Source organism: Thermothielavioides terrestris, chromosome 3 (assembly GCF_000226115.1).
Source record: "Thermothielavioides terrestris NRRL 8126 chromosome 3, complete sequence".
Classification (NCBI taxonomy): Eukaryota; Fungi; Ascomycota; class Sordariomycetes; order Sordariales; family Chaetomiaceae; genus Thermothielavioides; species Thermothielavioides terrestris.
In genome coordinates, this window is record NC_016459.1 from 2074603 (window position 1) to 2099154 (window position 24552).

Genomic DNA, 24552 nt, shown 5'->3' on the forward strand with positions numbered 1-24552 from the left:
CCTAGATATAATGACTTATATAGCCCAGTGGGCTATAGGGCAGATTTCTAAGTCCTATAGAACTCAATTATATAAACTTTATAAAAAATAGGCTTGTAAACTAACTCTTCTAATTACTAATAGCTAGCGAAGGACTATAATATATCTGTTATATAGGTACAACGTTTTTTCAAAAGGGGGTAATATAACAATATAGCACGCTAACTACCGTTATATAACTTATATATAGACCTATTATGTGACTATACGCCTACGTGACTTCCTAAGTTGGAAAAACACGCTAATAAGGCGAACTGCGTCTTACCTTATAGCGTATAGACTTTGTAGCCCTACTGCAAATTGTAGCCCTACTGCAAATTGTCTATATATACTACCTAAGGTATTTTAGTACGGTTTTCCACCTATATATTGATAGTTTTCCTCTCTCTCCTCAGACTTAAAGTCTTCGTCAATCGAGGATTAATTTAGCTACGAGTTATCTAGCACTTGTTTTGCTTTACCGTAATAGGAACAAGGAAGTTATAAGGAATCTCAAAGATATAGCTCTATTCTAGATCATATAGTTTGTCTTTAAGCTAGATTAATTAGTATTAGCGAATATCTAGTAGAATATTATAGTAGACGAGCTATTATTAGCCTAGTAATAGCTAATGCTCCTTCTCTATATCGAGAGCTAGGAATAGGGTATCCTTCTATATTCTTCTATTGATTTAGAGGTCGAACTTTAGAATTAAGTTAATTAGATCTATAGATCTACTTTGGAAGTCCTTTATAGAGATTAGAGTCTCGAGTAATATTTCCTCAACACTAAGTTTCTTAGCGATTCGCTTTATATAGGTTTAATTAAAAAAGGTATAACTATTTGCTCTAGAGTTAACGAATATAGTAATAGTAATACTAGTTCTATTAACAGTTAATATATAAAAGAAGGAAAGGCTTTAACTGCTTATAAGCTACTAAAGGTCTACCTAGGTAACCGCTAACCTAATATCTAGCTCTAAGCTAGAGTCTACTTTCTCTAGAGCTCTTAGTTTTCTAATTCGATAGTCTTAGTCTTATTTTCTTTAACTAAGTTCGTTATCTTCTCTAGGTCTACCTCTATCTTCTTAATTATAGCTATAATACGTTTTAAGTACTACGCTTTTATATAACTAGTCTCCTAGTAATAGAAGTACTTACCTTCTTCCTTTAGAGTATTATACTCCTTCTAAAAGAGTCTAAAAGAATCTAATTTAGCTTTACCTCTATTAGAACTATCTAGCTAAGGGGTCTTCTCTTTCTTCTTTATAGGAGCTAATCCTCTATTCGATTATCTTAACCTCGACTAATTGGATTTTCTATCCTTTTAATCCTTCTTAGCTATCTCCTAAAGTAGGTAAAACTAGTAGCTAAAGCGAATAAAGTCGTTAAAGTTAATATTTAGGTTAACTAGATCTCTTACTATCTAGAAATATAGGCTTTAAGAGAGTTGAGTATAAAACTCCTCCTTCTACTTGTCTTTAAGCTTTTTAGACTTAGTAGTAAGATAGATAAACTTAGTAAAGAACTTATAGTAGAGTATAGATCTTATCTTTAAGACTATAAAATGGTTCTTTATATAATAGAGTTTAGTAGGGTTAGTATAAAAACTATCTAAAAAGTTAAATAGCTTATTAAGATTGGTAATTAGCTTTATAGTATTTTCTTCAAAGTATAGTACAAAGGCCTCTATCGCTTTGCTACTGATAAAGGATACTATATATCTAAATTTCAAATCTTCTATTAAAAACAATTTGTAGTTTCCTTTAATCTTCTAAAGTATAGCTACCTTCTAGACTAAGTACTTTAGGTCTTTACTATTAATAAACTTCTTAAGGTCAACAATCTTTATAGTTTTTATATAAGTTGTAGATTTAAAAGTCTTTTTAATCATTGAAATTAGACGATTAGAGTTATATAACTTAGTATATAATTTAGTTTATAGTAGTTTAGTTTAGGTCGAAGGTATAGCTTAGCCCTATAAATCGACTATATTAGCAATCTTCTTAAAGAGGTCTATCCTCTTATCTTCTAGTACTATCTTATTATATAAGAGAGCCTTGACTTAGATATATAAAGTAGAAAGTTCTTTAGAGTTAAGGATATTGCTTTATTCTCGCTTAAATTGCTAGACCTTTATAAGTAGCATTACTATCGAATTAGCTAGTATATTATAGATAACTTATAGAGCTATAGCCTATCCAATTACTATATCGCGCTATACAATAATCGATCGAATTATCTTAATAAGATCGTCGCTTTATAACTAATCGACCTATTTAATACTTAACGGCTAGATCTCTTTAAAAGCAATTAGTTTATTATCCTAAGGGAAATAGGTAATAGCGATATATTTATTCTTAAGCCTTAGATAGCGTTTAATTAAATCTATCTCCTATTCTTTAGCTAAATACTTAATCTAACTAATTTAATTGAAAAACTTAGGAATAAGATTTATAAGTTTATATTCTTTAATTAAGTTAGTAGTTATTTAGGTTTAAAAGCTAAATAGAGTTAAATTATTGATTTTCAATTAAATTTAGATACCTTAGTTACCTTCTACATTGAACTTATAGAGATCTACTAGATTAATCTTCTAAATGTTCTAGCCCTATTCAATAGGCCTAGGAGTATAACCTATATTCTCTGTCTTATAAGCTATTGTTGGAATTATACCTCTTTTAAGACTTCTTTTATCGATTAATATAGTTGAATTGCTTTAACAAGGTGATTGTACTACTTGCCACTAGTTGATCGGAGGTTGCTTCGCTATTAGCAACCTATTATATACTCGACGGTTTATCCTTAGTGCCAATTGGTTCTTAGCCAACCTATTGTACTATATTGTTAGTAAGTCGAAGGTTCTATTAGAGATTTAAGTTCCCTAGCTAACTAAACTAGTCCTATTAGGAAAGACTATATTAGATATTATATCGCCTTTATAGGCTTATAGTAGTAAGACTTAAAGTAATATTATAGTAAAGTAAAATAAATATTAGATAACTCGTAGCTAAATTGATCTTTGATTAACAAAGACTTTAAGTCTAAAGAGAGAGAGGAAAACTATTAATATATAAGTAGAAAACTATACTTAAATACCTTAGGCAATGCGTATAGACAATTTGCAATAGGGCTACAATTTGCAGTAGAGCTACAAGGTCTATATACTATAGAGTAAGACATAGTTTGCCTTATTAGCGCGTTTTTTCCTTATTAGCTAGTCAACCCCTCTTTCCTAATCTAGAAGTCGACTCGAATCCTATAAATCTATTAACTTAGGAAATCACGTAGGTATATAGTCACGTGACAGGTCCGTGCGCAAGTCATATAACGGTGGTTAGCGTGCTATGCCGTCATATCCGCCTTAGAGTTGTGCTAGTCTCTGTTTAGCAGCGACTCGCGTATATGCTATAATAATAGCCTACACTCCTTCTTTTCTCTCCCTTAAAGTAGCTAAATAGAACATTGTACGCTTATCTACAGAACGCTATAAGGCTAGCACATTACATTTACTGCTATAATAGTTCTCTATTAGTGGGTGAACAATCTAACGCTTATTAAATTCTACTTTAATACCGTTTAGCTAGGGAGCTTCTTCGTATTTAAACGCCGATTACGAAGGAACTATTGCGCTAAAACCGAATCCAATAACACAAGCGTTCTTAGCGTACCCAATTACCCCTATCTACAATATTGTAGAAGGGGCGTAGTAGCTATATAGGTCGTAGTGGCGATAGCGGTAGCCTAGCGTCGAGCACTGTAGGTCGCAACACTACAGCTAATATATACGAATACCCCGACCGACACGACTAAAGACTTAGACTCCCTCCTATAGGAGCTATAAACAATTGGAATATATATACTAAGGGCGCTAGTGATAAGCGATTAAAGCTTCTATAAGAATTCTATACCCTAGTGTTACTAGAGATATAGCTATATATATAGGTAGCTATATATATATACTACTATAAAGTGTTTTAAGACGAGCTAAAATGCCTTTACAATGTATATAAGCTATATAGAAGCGTCGACTATATTAAAGAGGAGGTTATACAAATTAAGAACAAAGTTAGGATATAGACGAGCATTAAAGGTATATAAACGAGGACCTAAGTATAGGTAGTAGGGCAGGGTATAGCTACGACGATAGCGCCTTAGCTACTTAAAAGCCACATTTAGTATATATCGAAGAAACTGTTCTACAAGCTTATAGTAGACCTTAGGCAAGTACCTATAGATATCGTTAATAGAAGTATAGGTAATATAGTCTAGGCGATTAATATAGCTATAGCGATAATAAGAACAACGATAGGGGGTGATAGAAACGATGTAATTATAGTGTAGAAGCTGCTAAAGAGTAGGAATATAGTAGTTACCTTTAAAGAGGACCACTAGATATAGTTTACTAATAAGGACAATAAAACGTAGGTTATAGCTACGTTTAAAGCAACTACAATGCTTAAACGCTATACCTTTATAGTGCTTATAAAGGGTGTTTAGCTAGCCGCTTTAACAAAGTATAGAAGTAACACTAGCCGCTTAGCGGTAGACCTAGCGAAGGAGAACAAGGTTTAGATTATATATATAAGGCTATAGGCGCTATAAGGCAACGCTAAAGATAGTTAGAGGCTACGAACAATATATATACTAGTCGAGCTATATATAGTTGAGGAAGTAGCAAGGCTTATTAACTAAGGGGTCTTACTCAATTATATAGTCTACCTTTATAAACGCTTTAAAGGTATAGTGTATATAGTCCTATACTTTAAATATAAGAAGTAGAGATATAAGGCGACGTTCTATAAAGAGGAAGAGGTATACTACCTAATTTATACCTATATAGCGTATAGCGATAGCGATATAGCGAGGGAGCAAAAGGTAAAATACCTAGTAAAGACTAACCTAGCTAGGAATAGGCTAAAGTATATTAACTATAGAAGCGCCTATATAGCCTTTAATATAAGCTATAAAATAGCGAAGGAGTAGCGTTAATATATAAGAGAGCGGTTTAACGACCGCCTATTTACCTTCTATATACCCTAGCCTCAAGTAGTAGTAGCGACGGGGGCGAGTATATAGTATAGGAGCTTAGAAGATAAGTTAGGAGAATAGCGCCTAAGGAAGCGCCCTACTAAGATAGGCTAGCCTACTAATATCTAAAGGGTAAAGCGCTCTAATAGCGTAGACCTATTCTAATTTAGAGTACTCTTATAAATCTTTTAAGGAGCTAAAGTATAGAATAGAAGCACTACTTATATAACGCCCCTATATAGTACAAGTATAGAGCCAACTTTATAACCTAATATAGTAATGACTAAGGGCCCCTATCCTATACTAAGTATATAGCTATAACGCTAAGAGTATTCTATTAGAACACCGATAGTAGTAGAAACTACTTTAACTAAGCGCTAGAGGGTAGGGAGGAGTTCGACCTAATAGTAATTTAGAAGCCGCTAATTTACTTAGATATAACCCCCCTAGCCCTACCCTATAGACAAGGCGGCTAGTATAAGATAGTGTATAGCGCTAGTAGGGCGGCGTTATATATAAGCAAGCACCTCGACTATACAATATAGTTGGCTAAGGCGGGGGAAGATTAGGCAGCTATAACATTTAAGAAAGAAGGATCGGACCCCCTTATAGTATAGTCTATTTACTTGTCTAACTAGGAGCTAGGGTAGCGATCGCTACTCTACGCCCTAGTAGAGCGGGAGCTAAGGGGGCGTAATATACTTATAGGCGACTTCAACGCCTATTACCTAATATAGGACAAGTATAATAAGACCTTTTAATTAGCAAGTATACTACTCTAGATTATAATAGAATAGGAGCTTAAGCTTTATATACTATATATTACGTCTACCTAAATATAGCAAAGTAATAGAGATAGTATAATCGACTATATCTAAGTAATATAAAGTAGCGATACCTAATAGCTAGGACTTTTTAACTTAGTAGACTTAGACTATATACCCTAGATAGCTAAAGTACTACTAAAGGAGAGTAGCAGTAGAACTACTATATTATAGAGCTATAGCTAGGCGCTATTAGACTATAAAAGGTATAAAGCTAAAGCCTAGTTCTTAACTCTATTAAAGGAGATTAATATAGTAGAGGAACTTAAAGATATAGTAGATACCTTTATATATAAGCTAACTAGTATTATAGACGTAGTAGCCCTATACTATAAGTTTAACCAAGGGTCCTATACGCTATAGTAGAACTTTAAAGTCGATAAGGCAATATAAGAAGTAAAGAGGGCTAAACGCACCTAGTAGTTAAGCTATATAGCGAGCTCCTAAAGTTATTACTATAAAGCAGTATAATGTTTTAAGCGCTACGCCTATCGGTTATAGACACTATATTAGCGCTACTCGCTCGCTAGGGCGTCGAAGGAGCAGAAGCTAATATAGGACATTGAGAAATAGGTATAGCTTTAAAGCTATTAACGCCCTAAGCCTCTAGTGTTGCTAGCGCTCTAGCTAAGACCTAGCAAGCCCTAGAGCACTATAACGTATACCTAGAAGGCTAAGGCGCTAGTAGAACGCTTCTTTCCTATACTATAGGCGTAGTACAATAGTATCCTCGACTAAGACTAGTCTAAAGAGTCTTTTCGCAATACTACGCTTATCGACTAAGAGGTCTATAGAGCCGAGATTATAGAGATTATAAGCTATATAGGATTAAACAAGACGCTTAGCAAGGACCTCTTTACTAATAAGTTCCTTAAGGCCTATAACAAAGAGGGTAAGCTGTCGAAGGTGCTTATAGCAATTATATATACCTATTTTAAACTAGAGCATTTCCTATATAGATTCTATACTATATAGGTAGTTGTCCTTAGGAAGCTAGGGAAGTCTCTAGAATAGCTAACGGAGGTTAGAGCGTACTACTTAATATCGCTATTTAGTATAGTAGGCAAGATTATCGAGACGGCTATCGTAGACTAAGTAATATATATAGCTAAGGCGTATAAGCTACTCCTAGAGATATAGATAGGCTTCTAGCAATATAGGTCTATAGAGGTAGCAATCTAGGTAGTAACTAATATAGTAAAGATAGTATAGGCGTATAGCGCCTATACTTTACTATTGTAATTAGACCTAAAAGGCGCTTTCGACTAGGTCGACTAGATCTAACTACTATATACGCTCTAGGAACTAGGCTTTAAAAGGAAGCTAATTATACTCCTAAAGAGCTATTTCGAAGATTGTATAGTACACCTATAGTTTAATAGGATTATAGCTAAGCCTACAACTCTATAGTAAAGTACACTATAGGGCTCGCTATTATCGCTAGTGCTATTTATCCTCTTTATCACCCCTTTATTCTACGCCCTCGAAGTGTATACTAGGCTCCTAATAGTTAGATATATAGATGACATTAACCTTCTTACATTTAGATAAGATACACTAGTGTACTACTATATACTAGAGAAGGGGTTTGCTAAATATAAGAAATAGGCTATAGAACAAAGGATATAGTTTAAACTAGCGAAGAGCGAGCTTATCCATTTTATAAAGGTATAGTAGCTATATATAGAGGTCATTAATATCCTTAGCGAAGGTTAGCTAGGACTTATACCTATAGAGTTAACGAGGTTCCTAGGCGTATAGCTAGACTATAAGCTCTCGTTTTAGGTATATAAGAAGGCGGTTAAGGCTAAGATAGCTATATAGAAGTTTACCTTTACAAGACTTATAGCAAAGATATATAAGATATATATTGTATAAGCTTAGGAGATCTATACAAAGGTCATTAGAAGCGTCCTTTTATATAGGGTAGCGGCGTAGTATACCTTAACGCCAATTAAAAGGACTCTCTATAGGATTATATATAGCTTTAGTATAACGTAGTTAGGCTACCTCTAGGTAGTTGCTAGTATATATAAAGCTATACTAATCTATAACCTAGAAAGTAAGACCTAGGTACCCCCTATCGATCTATACCTTAACCGCTAGGCGGTATATACTAAGCAGAGGCTCTAGAAAACTAGGCTTATATAACTTCTATACAATGTCTATACGAAGGTAGTATTAAAGTTGAAGAAGCAGTACTATATACGCTACGCCCTAGTAGTAGAACTAGCTATAAAGGAGTCTCCTATAGAGTAAAGGCAACTATAGGCCAAGGACTAGCTCCTTGTATACTACCTAGCAATAGTAATAAAGGTATAGAGCAAGAGCAATAAGGACAACGATTAGAAACCCTAAGAGCTATAGCTATATATCGATATAGACGTAGCTATAGTAAAGGAGTAGAAGGTATATAGAAAGCTATAGATATACCATATAGACGCTAAGAGGCTAGAGAGGGTATACTATAGAGAAGTAGTAGACCTATATATCTTAGAACCCCCTACCTAAGTACTATAGATATATAAAGATTTTAGTAAAGTGCAAAGCTCTCTCTTTATATAGGTGTAAATTAGGGCTATTAGCCTTAGGCAGTTCCTATTCTAGAAGAAGGTACTAGATACGTCTATACCGCTTTATCGTTATAGCAAAGTACCTAAGACCATTGTCTACTTTACAATATACTATAGGGACCCTACAGTTACTATAGGAAGGCCTTATATCTAAGATCAATATATACTATTTACACTACTTAGGAGTAGAAGAGGCGTCTAGAGGCTTATAGGATAGCTAATATATATTAGGCGCCTATAGGAGTACTAGCTAGCGTTTAAACTAAACGTCGAGGGTAAAGTAGGATATAGGGGATCGGCGGAAAGCTCTATAAGTATATAGTAGGAGTATAGTAGCTAGAACAACGTAGTAGAGGAGCCTCTAACGGCTAGCTATAAGGACTAAGGCGTAGGCAAGAGGCGCAATAGGAAGAGGAGGAGGCATAGGAAGGTTAGCCTCTAGCCGCTCCCCTCGAGTATATAGTATACCTAGCGACTACGGCACTCGCACTAGGAGCGTATCGTATACGTAAGTAGTACGCAATAGGCTGTATAGGCCGCGATATCTCCGTCGCCACTAGGCTAGAAAGGTGAGTTCTAGCGAGTTGGAGAGAAGGAACTAGGGAGGCCCGCCCTATATAGCGGGAACGTAGCATAGGCGCTATACGTAAGTAGTGTATATAGAGGTGAAGGGACCGTTTGCCCTTAGTAGCGAGGCGCTAAGTGCCTCTTCGGTGTAAGATTAATAATAATAATAATAATAAAAATTCTACTTTGGTATAATAGGAAGAGCCAACATCGAAAGGATTAAAAAGCGACGTCGCTATAAACGCTTAGTCGCTACAAGCTAGTTACCCCTGTGGTAACTTTTCTAGCACCTCTAGCCTTAAATTTCGAGGGACTAAAGGATCGATAGGCTACACTTTCATAGTTTATATTCACACTGAAAATCAAAATCAAGGGGACTTTTACCCTTTGTTCTATTAGAGATTTCTATTCTCTATAAGCCCCCCTTAGGACACCTGCGTTATAGGTTTAACAGATGTGCCGCCCTAGCTAAACTCCCCACCTGACAATGTCTTAAGAGAGAGTCATAGTTACTCCCACTGTATACCTTTGTAAAGTAGTTTTTTTTTACACATTTTCTCAAGCCCATCGCTCATTCAATGCAACTAGCACAGATGTAGTTTGCCGACCACTGCTAGGGTTTAAAGCTTCCCTCTGCTTAAGAGACGTTGTTTTGCTTGTCTTTCAGCTAATCGGCAGTCCGGGGTCCGATTGTAGCACCCTAGGTACACGATTTGGGAAGCTCGCAAATCCCACCATCAGATAACTTGCCCTACTTTCTCTCGCAGCCAACAAACAGTAACTGTGGTATCACACCTAAGCAACAACGGCAGTCTCCCCTTCCTTCTTGGCCTTCTTCTCCTGCTCAAACTGGTACAGGGGCCGCAGCTGGGCCTTGCGCTGGAAGAACACCCAGCGCTTGATGAACCACGGCAGGGCCTCGGTGAGCTGGTAGCGGCCGAAGCGGGCGGTCGGCACGGCGAAGACGTAGTCGAGCTCCTCGAGGGTGCGCTGCTTGGTCTCGGGCACCCAGAAGAAGATCATGATGAAGGCGACGAAGTTGAAGCCGGCGTAGCAGCCGAAGGCGCCGAGGGTGCCCGTCGAGGCCAGCAGGAACGGGAAGGTGATGCCCAGCACAGCGGCCCAGAACAGGCAGACGGCGACGGCGAAGCCCATGCCGACCTCTCTGTGCGACAGCGGGAACACCTCGGCGCTGTACGCGAACGGCACGGGACCCTCGCCGGGCGAGTAGAAGGCGCCGAAGAGGTAGACGAAGAGCGCGACCAGCGCCGTGCGCGCCGTGCCCATGTCCAGCAGCGTGAACAGGCCGGCGGCGAGCAGCGTCCACGTCATCTGCGGGAAGGTGAACAGCAGGAGCGAGCGGCGGCCGAATGTGTCGATGGTCCAGAAGGCTGGGAAGGCGAAGGCCCAGTTGATGAGGCCGAAGCCGAACGACGCGAGCAGGGCGTGGAACTCGTCGGATCCGTTCTCCTTGAAGACGGTGGTCCTGTGACCCCAGATGTCAGCGACAGCGTTCTTCCCGCAACACAAGGCTCTTTTTTCTTTTCTTTTTTCTTTCTTTTCTTTTTTTTGATTTTTTCTCCCTTTCCCCCCCCCCTTTTTTTTAGACTTCGGAGTGGCTGGGAAACCTACGAGTAGAATGCAATGATGTTGATGCCACACATCTGCTGGGCGATCATGACGGTGAATGCTGCGAGGGTGGCGCGGCGCACGCGGGGGATGGTGAAGAGCTCGATGAAGCGTTGGATGTATGTGCTGTTACGCAGGAGCTGGTACTCGAGCTCGAGCTGTGAGTGGATGTAGAAGATATCGCGTGCCACCTGCAGCGGGTGGTTCCGGAGCTTCACCATGGAATCCCAGGCGTCCTTGTACCGGTCCTTCTTCATGTACCAGCGGGGCGACTCGGGGCAGAGATAGATCAGGCAAAGGAGAGGCACGGCCGGGATGAAGGGGGCGCCTGCACAGGGCCGGAAAATCAGCAAGCTGGTTTCGAATGGGAAGGGAGAAAATGCGTGAAGCAGAGAGAGAGAGGAAGGATCACTCACCCAGCATCAACCGCCAGTTGATATTGTCCACGCTAAAGACGGCTAGGTTGATAGCCGTACCGAGGAGAATGCCGAAAGCCGTCCACATCTCTGGGGTAATCTTGTTAGCATTGCACTCTTCATGCGCCACTGTTGTCCGTCAAGGTATGGATGGGCCAGGGACTTACGCCATGACATGACGAGGGCACCTCGAATCGCCGCGGGCGAGTTCTCGGCCGCGTAGATGGGCACAGTCGACGCCTTGACGCCCATGCCGATGCCCATGAGAATGCGGCAGGCCAATTGCTGGCCCCAGGTTTGGCAGAAGGCGGAACCGATGACGGGCCAGAGGCAGAAGTGGGCGGCGACGAAGATGACGCCGCGGCGGCCGAGATAGTTGTTGATGGGGTCCGAGAGCCAGCAGCCGATGAAGGCGCTGCCGATGTAGGGGCCCGCGTTGACGAGGCCCACCAGGATGGTGTCGCGTGTGCTGTTGGTCCCGATGCCGTAGACGTTGGGGAAGAAGATGCTGGCGCCGTTGGAGCCGGTCTGATCCCAGCCTTGGACGGCAGCGCCGATGGAGCATGTGAAGATGGTCAGATACAGCCGCAAGGGAAGGCGCCACTTGTGCTGGATCTCGTTGCGGAGAACCTCCTTTTCCTCCTCATCCAGGGCCTCGGGCCCCGTGATGTCCTCGAAGGCATTGGGGTCCTGGGCCACGAGGGCGCCCTTGCGCAGCAGCGCCACGTGCTCAGTCAGGCCTTTCTCCTGCGCGAACGCGTCGACGCGGCTCATCAGCTCGTCGCGCGGGATGCCCTCGAGCGGGTTCTTGATCCTAGACGGGAAATGGTTCAGTAAGATTTGTTCCCCCGGTCCGCAGGCTGGCCGCTGTGTAGCTCACCTGGCCTCGAGATTCCGGTTGAGGTCGACATGCTCGGTGCGTAAGACGCCCTTCTCGAGGTGGTCCTCGGCAACGCCCTTGGAATCGTTGCCGGCGCGGATGCTGTCGGAGCTCCCGTTGTCCGCCATGGCTGCGGCGGGAGCGACGCAGGGCGTTCGGCTGCTCGGTTGTTCTGAAGCGATGAATGTGAGTGAGGATGGCGTGTCGCCGCAATTGGCCTCCCCAGGGTCCGTTCTTGGCACAAGGCACTTGTTGTTCTCGGGAACTGGAGAGCAAAAAGACAGGAGCGCAAAGCAAGAAACAACACAAAAAAGCCGGGGCCGGACCAGCTTAAATATGTGTCATACTGCGAGTACACTGCAGCCAGGGGGTCTGCCATGGGTACCTGAACGAGCATATGCTCGAGGAGGCCATCTGAACATTTGTTTGGACCTGCACCTGTCGGCTGCAAACACACGGTACCTGTGGAGTTGCACCGACTTCGCCCGCAACGGGCAGGAGATGCAAGTGATCGGCGCCTGTGCCAAGGTGGGGAGCATGTGGGCCAGGGTCAAAATCAAGGTCAGAAGTCCCCGCAGTCGGGGTCCCCACGTCCGGGGCCGAGCTTGCGCCATCCAAAACATTCACAACCTTACGGAGTTTCCGTAGTTACACTCCACTACGCTAGTGCATAGCTGCCCATGCGCCAACGACTTCTTTAAAATGACAACCCCCTTTTTTTTCAGAATGACAACCCCGATGGGCGGCCCGTGCGTCCACCACCAAAATCTTGCACCGCGCATCACCAATGGCCTGGCTAAGACGTTGCAAAGCTCAATGTAGCCTCTTATCGATAAGGCAGCACCACGTGACTTGCGGGCTGCACTACATAGGTAGGCGGTCAAGACAGGCAGTATTCCAGGCTTATGTACCTTACCGTGCTGTGCAAGGCTGATTCTACTGCATCTTTAAGCTTTTCAGCTAGTTCCGCGTTTTCCACTAAATCTGCATCCTCCCGGCTCTTCAACAACGTCAGGAACATCGTCGATTTGCAGCGATTCTTGTGGCGATTGACATGCGCTGCAAAACTTGGTGGGAGACGCACGGGCCGCCCATCGGGGTTGTCATTCTAAAAAAAAGGGGTTGTCATTTTAAAGAAGTCGATGCGCCAACGGCCCATCAGCGCCGGGTCAACCGACAAAGGCGGGCAAATGGCAAGTCGCGCCCCAACCCCGCAGCTTACTGCAGCAGGGACGATCCTAGCATGCGACGTTACCATAATATTCCGGAGTATTGCCGTCCTGTGCGACGACGGGGGATGGACAGTGTCAAGGTTCCATCTTACAACTGAAAACCGAATGATTCAGTTTCCAGTCAATTTGGGCCCGGTGCCATGGACCTCCACTATGTAAGTCCCACTGATTACTGGTGAACGTTCATCCGATCTACGCGCGTTGTTTCGCATGCTTCGCGCAAGCCAAACCCGCCGGCTCGGCACGGCATTGCCGCGACACAGCATTCTCAAGGGGGATAGTGCGCACGATGCCGAAGTCTTGGCGATCTAGGCTGACGTCGCTAAACGCGCCCCCGCTCTCGCTTCCCCGTTTCTTCACGTCGGCTCCTTTGGCGCGGGGTCTGGGGTGAAGTGGGGATATCGGCCCGATAACCCTCAAGGCGTGAGCTGATGCGAAGGACCCTGAACTGGAACTGTGTACGGAGTTAGGTGAAGTTAAGTTTGGTGCAATTGCGACTCCACACTTGTCAGGTCCAGAATGGTGTAACTTGGCGCGTATCTAGTATAGCTGAGTTATGGCCTGATGACAGTCGAGGCCTCGAGGCCTCGTCGGCGAATCCGTGACTGGGTCGCTTTGGAAGAAATTCGCGCTGTGGCGTTACACTACATCCATGCCACCCTGGACTTCTCTCGAAACCACCGACGAACGACTGCTTCGCTGCTTCCTTGCGAAAAGTGAGCTGCTCTGCAACGCGATCGCAAATCGATCACAGCCTGAAGGGCTCTGCGGCAATCTTGAGGCTCCCTTGATACTGTATCCGACCCGTCTCTGTACAGTATATATCTAATACACATAGAGGCAGGTCCCCATGGCGTACTGTTGCTCGACAACACTGAAGATGAAGTACTTCTGGTGTTGTTTCCCTGTGTCTTCCATCCCACAGTACATCCGTGGATTTCCCCCCAGTTCCCCCCAGACCTAAGGTACTTCAGCTTCTCAGTTGTCATTGGACGACCCCACCCGTGGCTCTAGTGTACCATCGGCACAGGGGTGTCATGTGACCTACTGTGAAGGGATCTTCCCTGCCCAAGTTCCCACTGCTAATTCCACAACTCCAAGACGACGCTTCTGCGCACATTTGAGCCATGGACTAGGAGATCTCAGTTCAAGGTAAGGATAATCTGTACGCAACAAGCAGTGGAATGTACGAAACCTCAAGATACATAAGCACCATTTGTACATAGGTACCTATCTACATGCAATAGCACCTTATGTGATCTGTAGCTGCCTAATGTAATGTAACTCTACACTCGCGTACGTGGAGTACAGAGTTGATGAATCCTTCGCCTCGGATCCGAGTGTAAAAAATGCGAGGTTGTGGTCTTACCCCAGGGCAAATGGAGAAGTGGGGATCTCTGTTGAAGTGGGGGGATGTTCGCTACACTTACCCCAGGGCTGAAGGAAAAGTGGGGATTTTCGCCACCCTCTCTCCTTCTAGGAGAGAGGGGCACAAAATTGCCGGACGTCGCAAAATTGCCGGACAATCACCGACATACCAAAATCTACACCAAACTTTGTTAGTGCAGAATTGAACTTCAAATGTCTTAACAACGACTTAACCAAAGTTGATAAAACTTTAAGAGGATATTTCCTAGTATAATAGCTATATATTTTGAGATTTTAGTTTTTTTAAGATAGGGTTAGAGTTATATATATATTTTTTCCTATAGGTTAGGGTTAACTATAGCTGTCTGGTGAAAAGTGTCTGTCTGGCGATTTTGTGCCTCTCTCTCCTGGAAGGAGAGAGGGCTGCGAAAATCCCCACTTTCCCTTCAGCCCTCGGGTAGAGAGTTCTTCCAGAACAAAAGAAGAGCGACCCCCCTAAATCCACTACGCAGTTTCCCTATTTCCACTACACACCACAGATGGTCCGTGCGCTCCTACCAAAATGCTGCAGCTCGCGTCGCCATCTTCCCTCTCTGACATACCACAACAGGAATCGCGCCTAAGCGTCCCTAGAGTCACGTGACCTTGCCTTATCGATAAGCGGCTCCCTGAGCATCCCTGAAGTAACGTGACCTTACGTTATCGATAAGCAGCTCTGGTCAACGCCAACACAGCTTTGTTTCCGTCTTGCAAATGCCCTCTCCTTTGGTAAGCAACGTGGCAATTGACCGTTTGAATCTCTCAGCAGTTCCTATCGCGATTCCTGTTGTGGCATGTTGGCTGGGGGGCGTGGTGACACTCGTGGCCAAGTTTTGGTGGGAGCGCACGGACCATCTATGGTGTGTAGTGGAAATAGGGAAACTGCGTAGTGGATTTGAGGGGTCGAAAGAAGAGAGAGTAGCGAGAATCCCCCACTTTTCCAGTCGCCCTCGGGAGTGTCGGGTAGTGTACACTACACAACACCACTGCGTCGTTCGTTGCCACTCACTTGCTTGCATGGCGACCCATGCGCACATCTCGTCCATGATGCGCAATGTTGTGTACACTATGGAAGTACACTATCCCTAGCTGGTTCTCCTCACATGCGCAGGTTCCTGCAGGTACACAAGGGGGTACCCTATTAGTGAGTGGATTCTATGCCGTAAACAATCGCTCCTCAACAACTTCTTCCCCGAGTGGGCGCGAATTTTTACATGGTTTTGCTAACCAAGATCAGACGATCAAGCGACCTGACAACCTGTCAGTTCAGATGTGCAGCCGAGCCCAGCCTCTCTCGCTTCTTGCTCTTTCCCTGTCATTGTACACTTCATTTGCTTGATGGGTTCTTCATCTCGATCCGCATACACTGCGGCGTCGGTCTTAGGTTTGGCAACAGATCTTTTATATGGACCGCGTCAGTGAACGCATAACGTCATGTCAACTCGCACGGTCAGTCCAACTCGCCGCAACCCATCCTTGGTATGGGGGAAGCCGTGGCAGTGACAAGTGGCTCGAGTTAACGGAGAACGCACACAACACAAGCACTTTACCAAGAGCTACGTCTCGAGTGCAGGCGACAAGAAAACAGAGCGAGCCGAGACTCAGGGAACTCGAGATCGATGTCCCTGCTCTGTGGCTGTGCGTGCCTGATGCCGGTCTGATGCAATGTCGCTGAAATCCTCATCCGCGGCTGGCGCCGACCTTGGAGGCAACTCAAATTGCGTCAGAAGCTGGTGTACTCATAGGTACTCTAGGTAGGTAGCATCTACCCTAGCCATCGGTGGGATCTGACCACCCAGCAGCTGACAAAAAAGCATACGCGAGGCGAACAGGCAGGCAGGCAGGTAGAGAGGTAGGAAGGTAGACAGGTCAACTCTTGTAAGTGCGTTATAGGTACGCTTTAATAGGTTAACACGTCCGCAACCAAATGCAGCGCGTCTCACTACCTGTCCACATCAACCGTCATCTCCCCTCGGCCGTTCCAGTCCTCATACGTCGAACCCTTTGCCCAAACGCCGGATCGTCGTCTAGTAGGTAAACGCCAGCAACTGTCTGTATGCCCGTGTATCCGTCTTCCAATCCCGGTCCGAAGGCCGATCCGGCGATAAAAGGATCGGCCCCATCCCTCCCAGCTACCACCAGTCCCTTGGCATCCGAACCAACGACAGACTGTGGGTCGCAGTTGGTGTGCCCTCAGTCAACAGGCCGCGACCTCTGAGCGACGACCTCGCGCGCATAGAATTCCACGAGCATGGTAGCGTACGCCTCCAGGTCCTCGACGGGCACGGCCAGGCGAAAGTCGTTGAGGAGAAGGAACTGCAGCTCCAGGTGGTTCAGTTCAGGGAGAGGAAGACCGCCAACCTGGAACCGGGGAAGGGGTACGTCAGCAGACGGTCTTTTTGAACAACCAAATTACAACTCTTGACATGGGGGAACGGGTGGAGAAAGGGCAGACCTTTGCGTAACGCGAGTTGGTATAGAACACATCGGAGAAGAATTTGCTGGCACAGGTCACCCCGGCAATGATTAAGCGGTGGATATTGAAGCTGTCGACAACGAAGTACGTGGCATGCGCAGCCGCGGCGTGAATGTTGGCATGGCTATTCGACGCGACGCTTCCCGGTTTTCTCCCTGCCTGCCCTACACTCTCGTCGTCGCCGTCTGTCGAATCCGCTAACTCCGAGTCCGTCTCGGTTCCTTCGCTCGAATCATCGTCGTCGTCACGCATGTCTGTGTCCTTATCCGGGTCGCTCGGCCCTGCCGACGTGTGCGCGGGTTGTGACTGCTGCTGATGCGGCTGGTGTCCTTCGAGCTGCACCCGCCGAGCCTCTTCGCTCTTCAACACCATATCGTTGACCCGCTCCGTCATCCGATCAAAGTAAACCAGCAGGCTGAGAAATACTTCGTACGTGGTCGGGCAGTATTTATGGATGCGGCTGAGGTAGCTTAGGATGGTGATAGCGGGCACGTTCTTGCCATGGAAGGCAAGGACACTGCTGCTTAGTGGGCTCATGCTGCTTTCCCCGGCGCCTTCATCGCCCCTCGCTTGCGCCTGTGCCTGCCTAAGGTGGTGCGCGTTGCGGTTGAGGGCGTCGTGCTGGAGGTCATTTGTGGTCGTGATCTTGGTGAGAAGGGCGGCAACCATTTCTATAATATCGCCAATAGGCATACCACTGATATCGTATTTCATTTGTTGTAGGGGTGGATCGCTCAGGACTCCGGGCCTGGTGCCAGTGAGCAGGTCGGCCCTTGCCAGACTCTGAATGTGCGCAAGATCGCGGACCCGGATTGTTGTCTGCGTCTGAATCGGCGATTCAGGTGGGTCGTCAAGGGGTGGCGGAGCCAGGGAAGCTCCTGTCATCTGGACGTCGGAGGAGTTCCAGGGCGGCGCACTGTCGGACCCAGGGGAAGGCATGGCCCTCGACGGAGGCGGTATTACGGTCGCGGCCGTGCTCGCTGACGAGGCGCCAGAGTCGGAGGCAGAGAACGACCCGTGAATGGGGTCCAGCGAACCATCTCGCGGAATGTCGTGTTGTGGCTGCGTGCTGCCAGATGACGTTTCGGAGGGCGCATACGACGATGGAGGAGGGGAAGGTAGTCGAGCGGTGGTATCGGTGCGGCCGGGACGGGTCTGCTTGCCGCTTTGCTGTTGTGAATCTAACCTGTTCCGCGACTGGTTTTGCGCGGCTGCGACGGATCCAGATGCCCTCTGTGGACTCGCGGTCGAGCGTTGCGGGTGGTGAGATTGGGCATCCCGATCGCGGGATCGGCTGACAGAGCGGCTTTGATAGTGGATGTCGTGTGAATGGCCCCCCATCATGCCGTAAAAGCGCGAGGAGGAGTCAGCGAAAACATCGCCTATGAGGGCAGCCATACTGTCCTCTTCGGCGGTCTTGCGGGTTGGTCTGAGTGCCGGGGGGCAGGTGTTTTCGGGTTGATGGCGAGACGCGGATACTATCAGGCGCAGGGTGGCTGTGTGGCAGCCGGCGGGGAATTAGCAAGGGGTTTGCGAAATATTGGGTCCGCGATAAAGAGCCGGGACTGGCCCGGCGCGACTTTTCTCGCTCAACTCCAGGGCGAACAACGGCGCAAGGGGAGAGAACCACGGGGAGCAGGGGAAAAAAAAAAAAAAGAAAGAAAGAAAGAAAGAAAAGAAAAGAGAGTTGGGTCCAACTAGCGCTTGTCAACGGCAGGCCGTGTGTTGCGGGATGGAAAAGACGGCGGGAAAGAGCAGCTGAGGGGATACCGCAGCGATGAGTGTTGGCTGCGAGCGGCACTGGCTTGTGTACTCGCAGCGCGCACGGTCGCCAGCGGAATGTTGCTGTTGGGAGGTGATGGTGAATGCCTCACAGTCCCCGCACAAGGCAAGTAAGTTTGCGCGCCAGCCGAGACAGGCTTGTTGCTATGCAGACTGGAGAGTCGAGGCATGGAACTCGAGGCATGGAACGCGCCGTTAAGCTGGTGATGCTTTGTGTCTTGGCGAGCCACAGACTGAATTTGGCATCGACTCGGGGGATGACGCCACCGAGGCCCTTGCGGTGAACACAACACACGCGCAGGCTATCCAACAGCAAACAAACCAAACCGCAGCGACGCCCAACGAGATAAAAGCAGGAACCGTTGTCCGTATCGCAGAAAAGCAAAACGCAAACTGTTGGGACGACGAAGACTAACGGCGTCACCCGACGAAAGCTGGACAAACGAGAAAGAATGAAACTTACCAGGAGGAGCGATTTGCTGTTCAGCTCATACAAAGCCCCCTTTCCGTAAAAAGACGCGGCTGCAAGAATACCTGGCAGGGACGGACTGTCTGTCGTGGCATCCGAGAGGCGAAAGATTGGGTGGATAGGAATGACGCGCCGCGCCTGGCCACGCGATGACGGGCTGCGAAGTCACACAGATATAGAAAGGCTCAAAGCTTTTTTGTCTAAAGGCCTCGGCGGAATCGCCCGTTGCGAGAAGGCTAGTGGCAAACGCTCGAATGAATGAAAGAACAGCGGCTGGAATATCAGCGACCCCAAGTCAGACAAGCGGTGGGATGGGATGGCGAGGACTGTCGCTGAACGACCCTTGGCGGATGAAGCAATGCGAAGGAGCGGCCGGAGGGCTGGAGGGCAGCCCTGGAGGCAAGAACGTTGATCGAAACGACAGCGTGGTCTGCTGTCCAAGTTCGAAAACCGCGCGCTCCAGAATCTCTGCGATCCAGCCCAGGCCGGTTCCAACCACAAGCCAAAGAGAAAAAAAAAAAGGGTAACAAAAGGGAAACCAAGGCCGCAGCTCCTGTGAGAAGAAATAGCTTGCTGCCCTGCGGCGGAAGACGGGCGTTGGGCGGAGCGTCCCGCGTGGGTGAGTTCAGCGGAGCTGCACAGATAACGACGGTCCTGGTCACGATCCGGAGTCTCGCCACGTGTGTGGATAACTCAGGTACTGTGGTAGCGAAGAGCCGACCAGGGGAGGCGGGCCAAAGCTCAATGTGTGGGCCCAGCCGCTGCACTAACAAGAGCCGAGGCGCCAACTTCCCGCTCAACCTCCCACTTGCATTCCAGGACAGAATAGGGGGGGATCATTCGAGTCATCTCGAACTCATACCCAAGAGGGATCTTGAATCGTAGTGTAGATTTATTTTTCCATCAGAGGATCGGTACGATATTTTTCCAAAATCAGGAACATGCGGCCTCCGGATTTTGGTGCATTGCGACGTTTCGGGTTCCCGTCCACCGTGCACTGATAACAGAAAGTGGGCTGCTGATCAGATACGGCTAACCCACTCAAGCGGCGGTTGCGACGGCCCCACCGGCTGTTCAGCTTCGTGGGCTGTGTGGGGTCCAGCCGCGAGCAGCGAGCAAACCTTCCTCCTTATCGAGCTCCAACCTTTTTCAAGATGACCTCGGGGACGAGCCCCTTTGTTGTTGTGTATTCACCTGTTATGCTCACCTGTCCCCGATGCAGATAGCTACAGCCATGCCGAGTCCTTTCCGCTTAGCTGCATCAGCCAATCTCTCCCGGCCCAGGGAAACGGGCATCCGAGATTGACATTTCTGGTTTTTGCTTGCTCCTGTTCTCATGCAGCATGCCGCGCAGATTTCGTGCGTCTGCTGTTACGAACGGCTACGAACGTGCGCAGCCCGGCGCTGTACGACAGTGCTCCGTGGCTTCCAGAAATGCGTGCTGTTACACAGTACCCAACTGACCCTCGAGGAATCCAGTTCAAAGCGCATTTCGAACTTGGACTCCCCCGCGCTTGGGCACAGCCAATCTGAAAGCGTGAGACGAGCACGAGGAGGGGTGTCCTTGGGGGAAGAGCGGGGTAAGGGGGCTTTCTCCTCACCGACATTCTTCACTCCTCTGTCCACCACCTCCCTACCCCTCCTGATTTGAGACGGTCCCAAATTCAGTTCGGGTTGGGTACCGGAGGGTGCCTTGCCAAGATCGATCGCACAACCATCGGACGGGCACAGTTTTTTGTACCCCTTCTTTCGGAACTGACGGGTTCGGATGGCCCATATCTCCCGGCCGGGTCCCGAGGGCGGCCCGAGGTGGAGCCCGCAATACATGACGGATTACTCGGATGAGATGCAGAGGCCACGGAGAGACTACCGACTCGGATACTCAGCGGACAGAGTCAAGATTGCATAGACACGGCTCTCAATCGACCCGGATCGCGAGATAAAAGATAACAGAAAGCAATAAGTGTGTGCAAAGCGATCGCAAATAAAACTCCGGGACGCACCCTCGCCTGTGATCCGGGACGCCACAAATTACCGCGGCGGGATCCCGTTGGGTTGCAGGTTCACGTATCCCCATGCGCGCCGCAAGGACATCTCACAGGAGAATTCCTCTGTTCCTGTTCCTGTACACTACCGACACGCGTCGTGCCGCCTGCAAGCAAACCGTTGGTTCCGGCCCTCTTCACCGCCGTCTCCCGCTGATCGTCCCCTTGCGATGCGTCCGGCCATTCCGCGTCAGGTTAGAGCGCATGTGCATCCACGGCTTGCCACGAGGGCATCCGCCGCGCGCCCGCGTTCATGACCCGAAACAGAATTTTATTCGTTTGTTGTACAAACGCCCAGCCAGCACCCGGGTTCATATTAGGCCGGCCAGAGGTCATCAATTGTCCCCGGTTAGCGCCCACCACCACCGCCGCTGCCGCCGCCCATCACCCAAACGACAAGCCACCTCGTAACTTGACCCCGCGACAACTGACTGCACCGATCACTGATGCCGCACCTTGTAGCCGGTGTCGGGCAGGTACAGGTGCCTGTCGGCGCCCTTGGCGGTCAGCACGACCAAGCGGATGACGCCGCCGGAGCTGCCGTCCCACTTGATGGCCTCCTGGAGCGCGGCCTTGACGAAGTCGACGGCGGCCGCCTCGTCCATGCCCTCGCGCCAGTGCGCGTCGCAGAAGCCGTAGATGTACGTCGAGCCCGACCCGCCGATCGCGTAGGGCTGCTTGTGCAGCGATCCGCCGATCGGGATGCTGTACACCTGCCCGCCGTGCCGCTCGTCCCAGCCCGCGATGATGAGCCCGGCTCTGTGAAGGAGTAACGGTTCTTCGTCAGCCTGGAGCTCCCAAGATGACACGGCAGGAAGCCCATATGTTCTGTGTATGTCATGTGTATACACATGCGTGTATGGGTATTGATTGTGGGGGGGAACGTGTGCGGTTGGGCGTAGATGTGCACTCACGTCAGCCGGTCTTTGTTGGCGTAGCAGATCTCTTGGAAGATGGCGGCGGCGGTCTGCGTCGTCGGCGGCTTGCCGTTCATCATGGAGAACAGCTCGAGCTGGTACTTGACGATGTCGGCCACGGCCTGTGTGTCGGCGGCCGACCCAGACCGGCAGCACCAGATGGTGTCGTGTACCTGGGTGAGCTTGTCGGTCACGCGGTTGGCGATGTAGGCGCCCGTTGTTGTGCGCGAATCGGCCCCCAGGATGACGCCGTCTTTGAATGTCACTGCCATGCTGTCGCCGGTTTCGGTTAGGGCATGGTTCGCCGGATCTCGGGTGGTTCCGCAGAGAAGTTCGGGGCTTACATCGAGGTGCCTAGGCTGCAAGGCGGTTAGCGATGCGGTGGCGGGAGAGGTTAACCGCTGGCTCGGAGACAACATACTTGACCTCCCCCTTCTTCAACCGGTCCATATCGAGATGGATGCCATCTGTTCACCACGGCGTTCAGTGAGCCGGTCTTTGGAGTCGTCGGAATCGTGGAGCAGTGGGGTGGCCGGCGCCGTCAACCTACCTTCGCTCAGCGAGCCCGAGTTGCCGAATTCCATTTTCGAAATCGTTGGGTATCTGTGTGAGAGACGAAGAATCCGGACGGAGAGAACAAATTGATATCGTTCACAGGTCGGGTTCGCAGGTCGGGGTCGGAGGTCGGAGGGGTCGGAGGGGTTTGGGAGAATTCGCAAGGCAATGTCGTGGGTTGTCGGCGAGCTTGGAGCTTCCCCAGCTCAAGGCAGCTCCGGGACGCGTTCGCCTTGCCAGGCTGAAGCGCGTCACGTGAGCGGCTGACCCCGGCTCAATCACCTCGCTTATCTTATCGCACCAGAGAACTCAAATGGGCGGCGCTCGACTCTGCGACTCTGGGGAGACAGCGAGGTGAGACAAAGCAATGACTTCATTCGGTTTACTATATGTATTATGGATTTTGAATGGCTTGAACCGCCGAGGAATTGCTCGGACTTAGCACTCCCGGCTGTCTGCTTCCCGGGATCTCAGTGGCGCTTTCCCAATCGTCCCCTGTCGAGCAACTCGACGGAGCTCTTGTAGATCTTGCAAGCCGTAGTGCGGTACCCAGACCGAATGCTTGCTCTTCAAAGACATCCGTCTTCGTGGCGTCGAGTCGCCAAACCACCCAAATGCCACCGCAAGTTCAGCCGGCACATATAAATGCAATATTTCGAGCCCACATACCCAAAAACGCCAGGAACGCCTAACCCAATGCTTTCCTCACCCACCCCTCGTCAGCCCCTCTTGCTTCTCCACCGTAACGCCATCCCTCTCCTTCAAGTCGGCACTCTCCCCCTCCTTCTTCTTCTTCCCGTCCTCGTCGCCACAGCCGCAGTCGTAGAAGTCCCCGATCTTGTTGCAGTCGAACTGCTCCTTCTTGAGCCGCTTGTTGACCTCGTTGTGCACGAAGCAGGCCCAGCCGGCGGCCGCGTTGCGGCTGCTTGTCTGCGGCGGGAACTTCTTGAGCAGCTTCTGGAAGTGCGAGGCGCAGTCGCCGCACGGGTAGAGCCGCGCGAACAGCTGGATGTACGTCTTGAGCGCGAGGCTGTCCTCGGGCGTCGGCTGCTCGGGGAAGCGCGCCATCATGGTGTGGAAGAGCTTCCATGAGGCGCGGCCCAGTTCGGCTCTGCGATGGGGAGGAAGGGGTCAGTCAGCGACGGTTTAAGGCGAAGGAGTGGGAGAAGGGGGTGGTGGGGCGGTCGCAAGGTGAGTAGAGTGGGTGTGCGCGCTTACTTTGCTGTCGCATTCTCCAGCTTCGGCGCGATTGATCCGCCTTGGAGGATGCTCTCCGAGAGGCCGAGCGCTGGGTTGCTGTCGCTGTCGCTGCCTTTCGCGCTTCCAGTACGACTCCCCTGCTCTGGGTTGCTCCACTTGCCGCTGGGCATTCCCGCGGGGTAGCGGTCGCTAATTGCGCTGCCGCTGGACATGATGTACGTCAAGCCCAGAAAGATCATCACAGCCATTAGGGTGAGCGTGAGGTGGTGTCGTCGCGCCATGGTGGTCCGTTTTCCGGTCCGCGAAACCAATGTTTTCAAGGAGTGCGTTGCCACAAACTCGCCAACACCACGAGTTAACGGGCAGGTATTATTACTAAAAAGAGAGCGAAGGGAGTGAATGCAAAAAAAGATGAGTAGGTGAGAGAAGGTCGTGTAATCCGTCACAAAGCTGACCGTTAAGCTCCTCGGCGGTTGCCCGGATCGTCAGATGTTCTCTGGTGGCCCATGCGCAGGGGCCCTTGCGGCGCAT

The 24552-nt window shown here is 48.4% G+C and overlaps 4 protein-coding genes across 4 annotated transcripts; all 4 read right to left on the reverse strand.

The window, feature by feature from the left end:
* Nucleotides 1-9610: 9610 nt before the first annotated feature.
* Nucleotides 9611-12167, reverse strand: THITE_2116996 (uncharacterized protein). The gene is made up of 5 exons (XM_003654150.1): nt 11939-12167; nt 11226-11872; nt 11059-11148; nt 10646-10970; nt 9611-10499 (listed from the first exon to the last, which is right to left on the reverse strand). The coding sequence occupies exons 1-5, from the start codon at nt 12064-12066 to the stop codon at nt 9809-9811; spliced, it is 1881 nt and encodes a 626-aa protein (XP_003654198.1). The 5' UTR covers nt 12067-12167; the 3' UTR covers nt 9611-9808.
* A 4272-nt stretch (nt 12168-16439) lies between these two features.
* On the reverse strand, nt 16440-18532 carry THITE_2078668 (uncharacterized protein). The gene is made up of 2 exons (XM_003654151.1): nt 17033-18532; nt 16440-16938 (listed from the first exon to the last, which is right to left on the reverse strand). The coding sequence occupies exons 1-2, from the start codon at nt 18449-18451 to the stop codon at nt 16771-16773; spliced, it is 1587 nt and encodes a 528-aa protein (XP_003654199.1). The 5' UTR covers nt 18452-18532; the 3' UTR covers nt 16440-16770.
* A 3242-nt stretch (nt 18533-21774) lies between these two features.
* On the reverse strand, nt 21775-23019 carry THITE_2117002 (uncharacterized protein). Its single transcript, XM_003654152.1, has 5 exons — nt 22817-23019; nt 22688-22733; nt 22611-22625; nt 22264-22539; nt 21775-22108 (listed from the first exon to the last, which is right to left on the reverse strand). The coding sequence occupies exons 1-5, from the start codon at nt 22848-22850 to the stop codon at nt 21790-21792; spliced, it is 690 nt and encodes a 229-aa protein (XP_003654200.1). The 5' UTR covers nt 22851-23019; the 3' UTR covers nt 21775-21789.
* Nucleotides 23020-23123: 104 nt separating this feature from the next.
* Nucleotides 23124-24538, reverse strand: THITE_2117004 (uncharacterized protein). Its single transcript, XM_003654153.1, has 2 exons — nt 24040-24538; nt 23124-23932 (listed from the first exon to the last, which is right to left on the reverse strand). Exons 1-2 carry the CDS (start codon nt 24300-24302, stop codon nt 23527-23529), a joined length of 669 nt encoding a protein of 222 aa, XP_003654201.1. The 5' UTR covers nt 24303-24538; the 3' UTR covers nt 23124-23526.
* Nucleotides 24539-24552: the final 14 nt, after the last annotated feature.

Bases quoted from the DNA above. Each gene is read 5' to 3' on its own strand.
- THITE_2116996 (XM_003654150.1), bottom strand. From the start codon at position 12,066: ATGGCGGACAACGGGAGCTCCGACAGCATCCGCGCCGGCAACGATTCC. The intron at 11,873-11,938 runs GTGAGCTACACA...TTTCCCGTCTAG, and splicing joins AACCGGAATCTCGAGGCCAG to GATCAAGAACCCGCTCGAGG. The intron at 10,971-11,058 runs GTGAGTGATCCT...GGCCCTGTGCAG, and splicing joins CAACTGGCGGTTGATGCTGG to GCGCCCCCTTCATCCCGGCC.
- THITE_2078668 (XM_003654151.1), bottom strand. From the start codon at position 18,451: ATGGCTGCCCTCATAGGCGATGTTTTCGCTGACTCCTCCTCGCGCTTT. The intron at 16,939-17,032 runs GTCTGCCCTTTC...CCCCGGTTCCAG, and splicing joins CCAACTCGCGTTACGCAAAG to GTTGGCGGTCTTCCTCTCCC.
- THITE_2117002 (XM_003654152.1), bottom strand. From the start codon at position 22,850: ATGGAATTCGGCAACTCGGGCTCGCTGAGCGAAG. The intron at 22,734-22,816 runs GTAGGTTGACGG...CGTGGTGAACAG, and splicing joins CTCGGGCTCGCTGAGCGAAG to ATGGCATCCATCTCGATATG. The intron at 22,109-22,263 runs GTGAGTGCACAT...ACTCCTTCACAG, and splicing joins GCCAACAAAGACCGGCTGAC to AGCCGGGCTCATCATCGCGG.
- THITE_2117004 (XM_003654153.1), bottom strand. From the start codon at position 24,302: ATGGCGCGACGACACCACCTCACGCTCACCCTAATGGCTGTGATGATC. The intron at 23,933-24,039 runs GTAAGCGCGCAC...TCCCCATCGCAG, and splicing joins CTGGAGAATGCGACAGCAAA to AGCCGAACTGGGCCGCGCCT.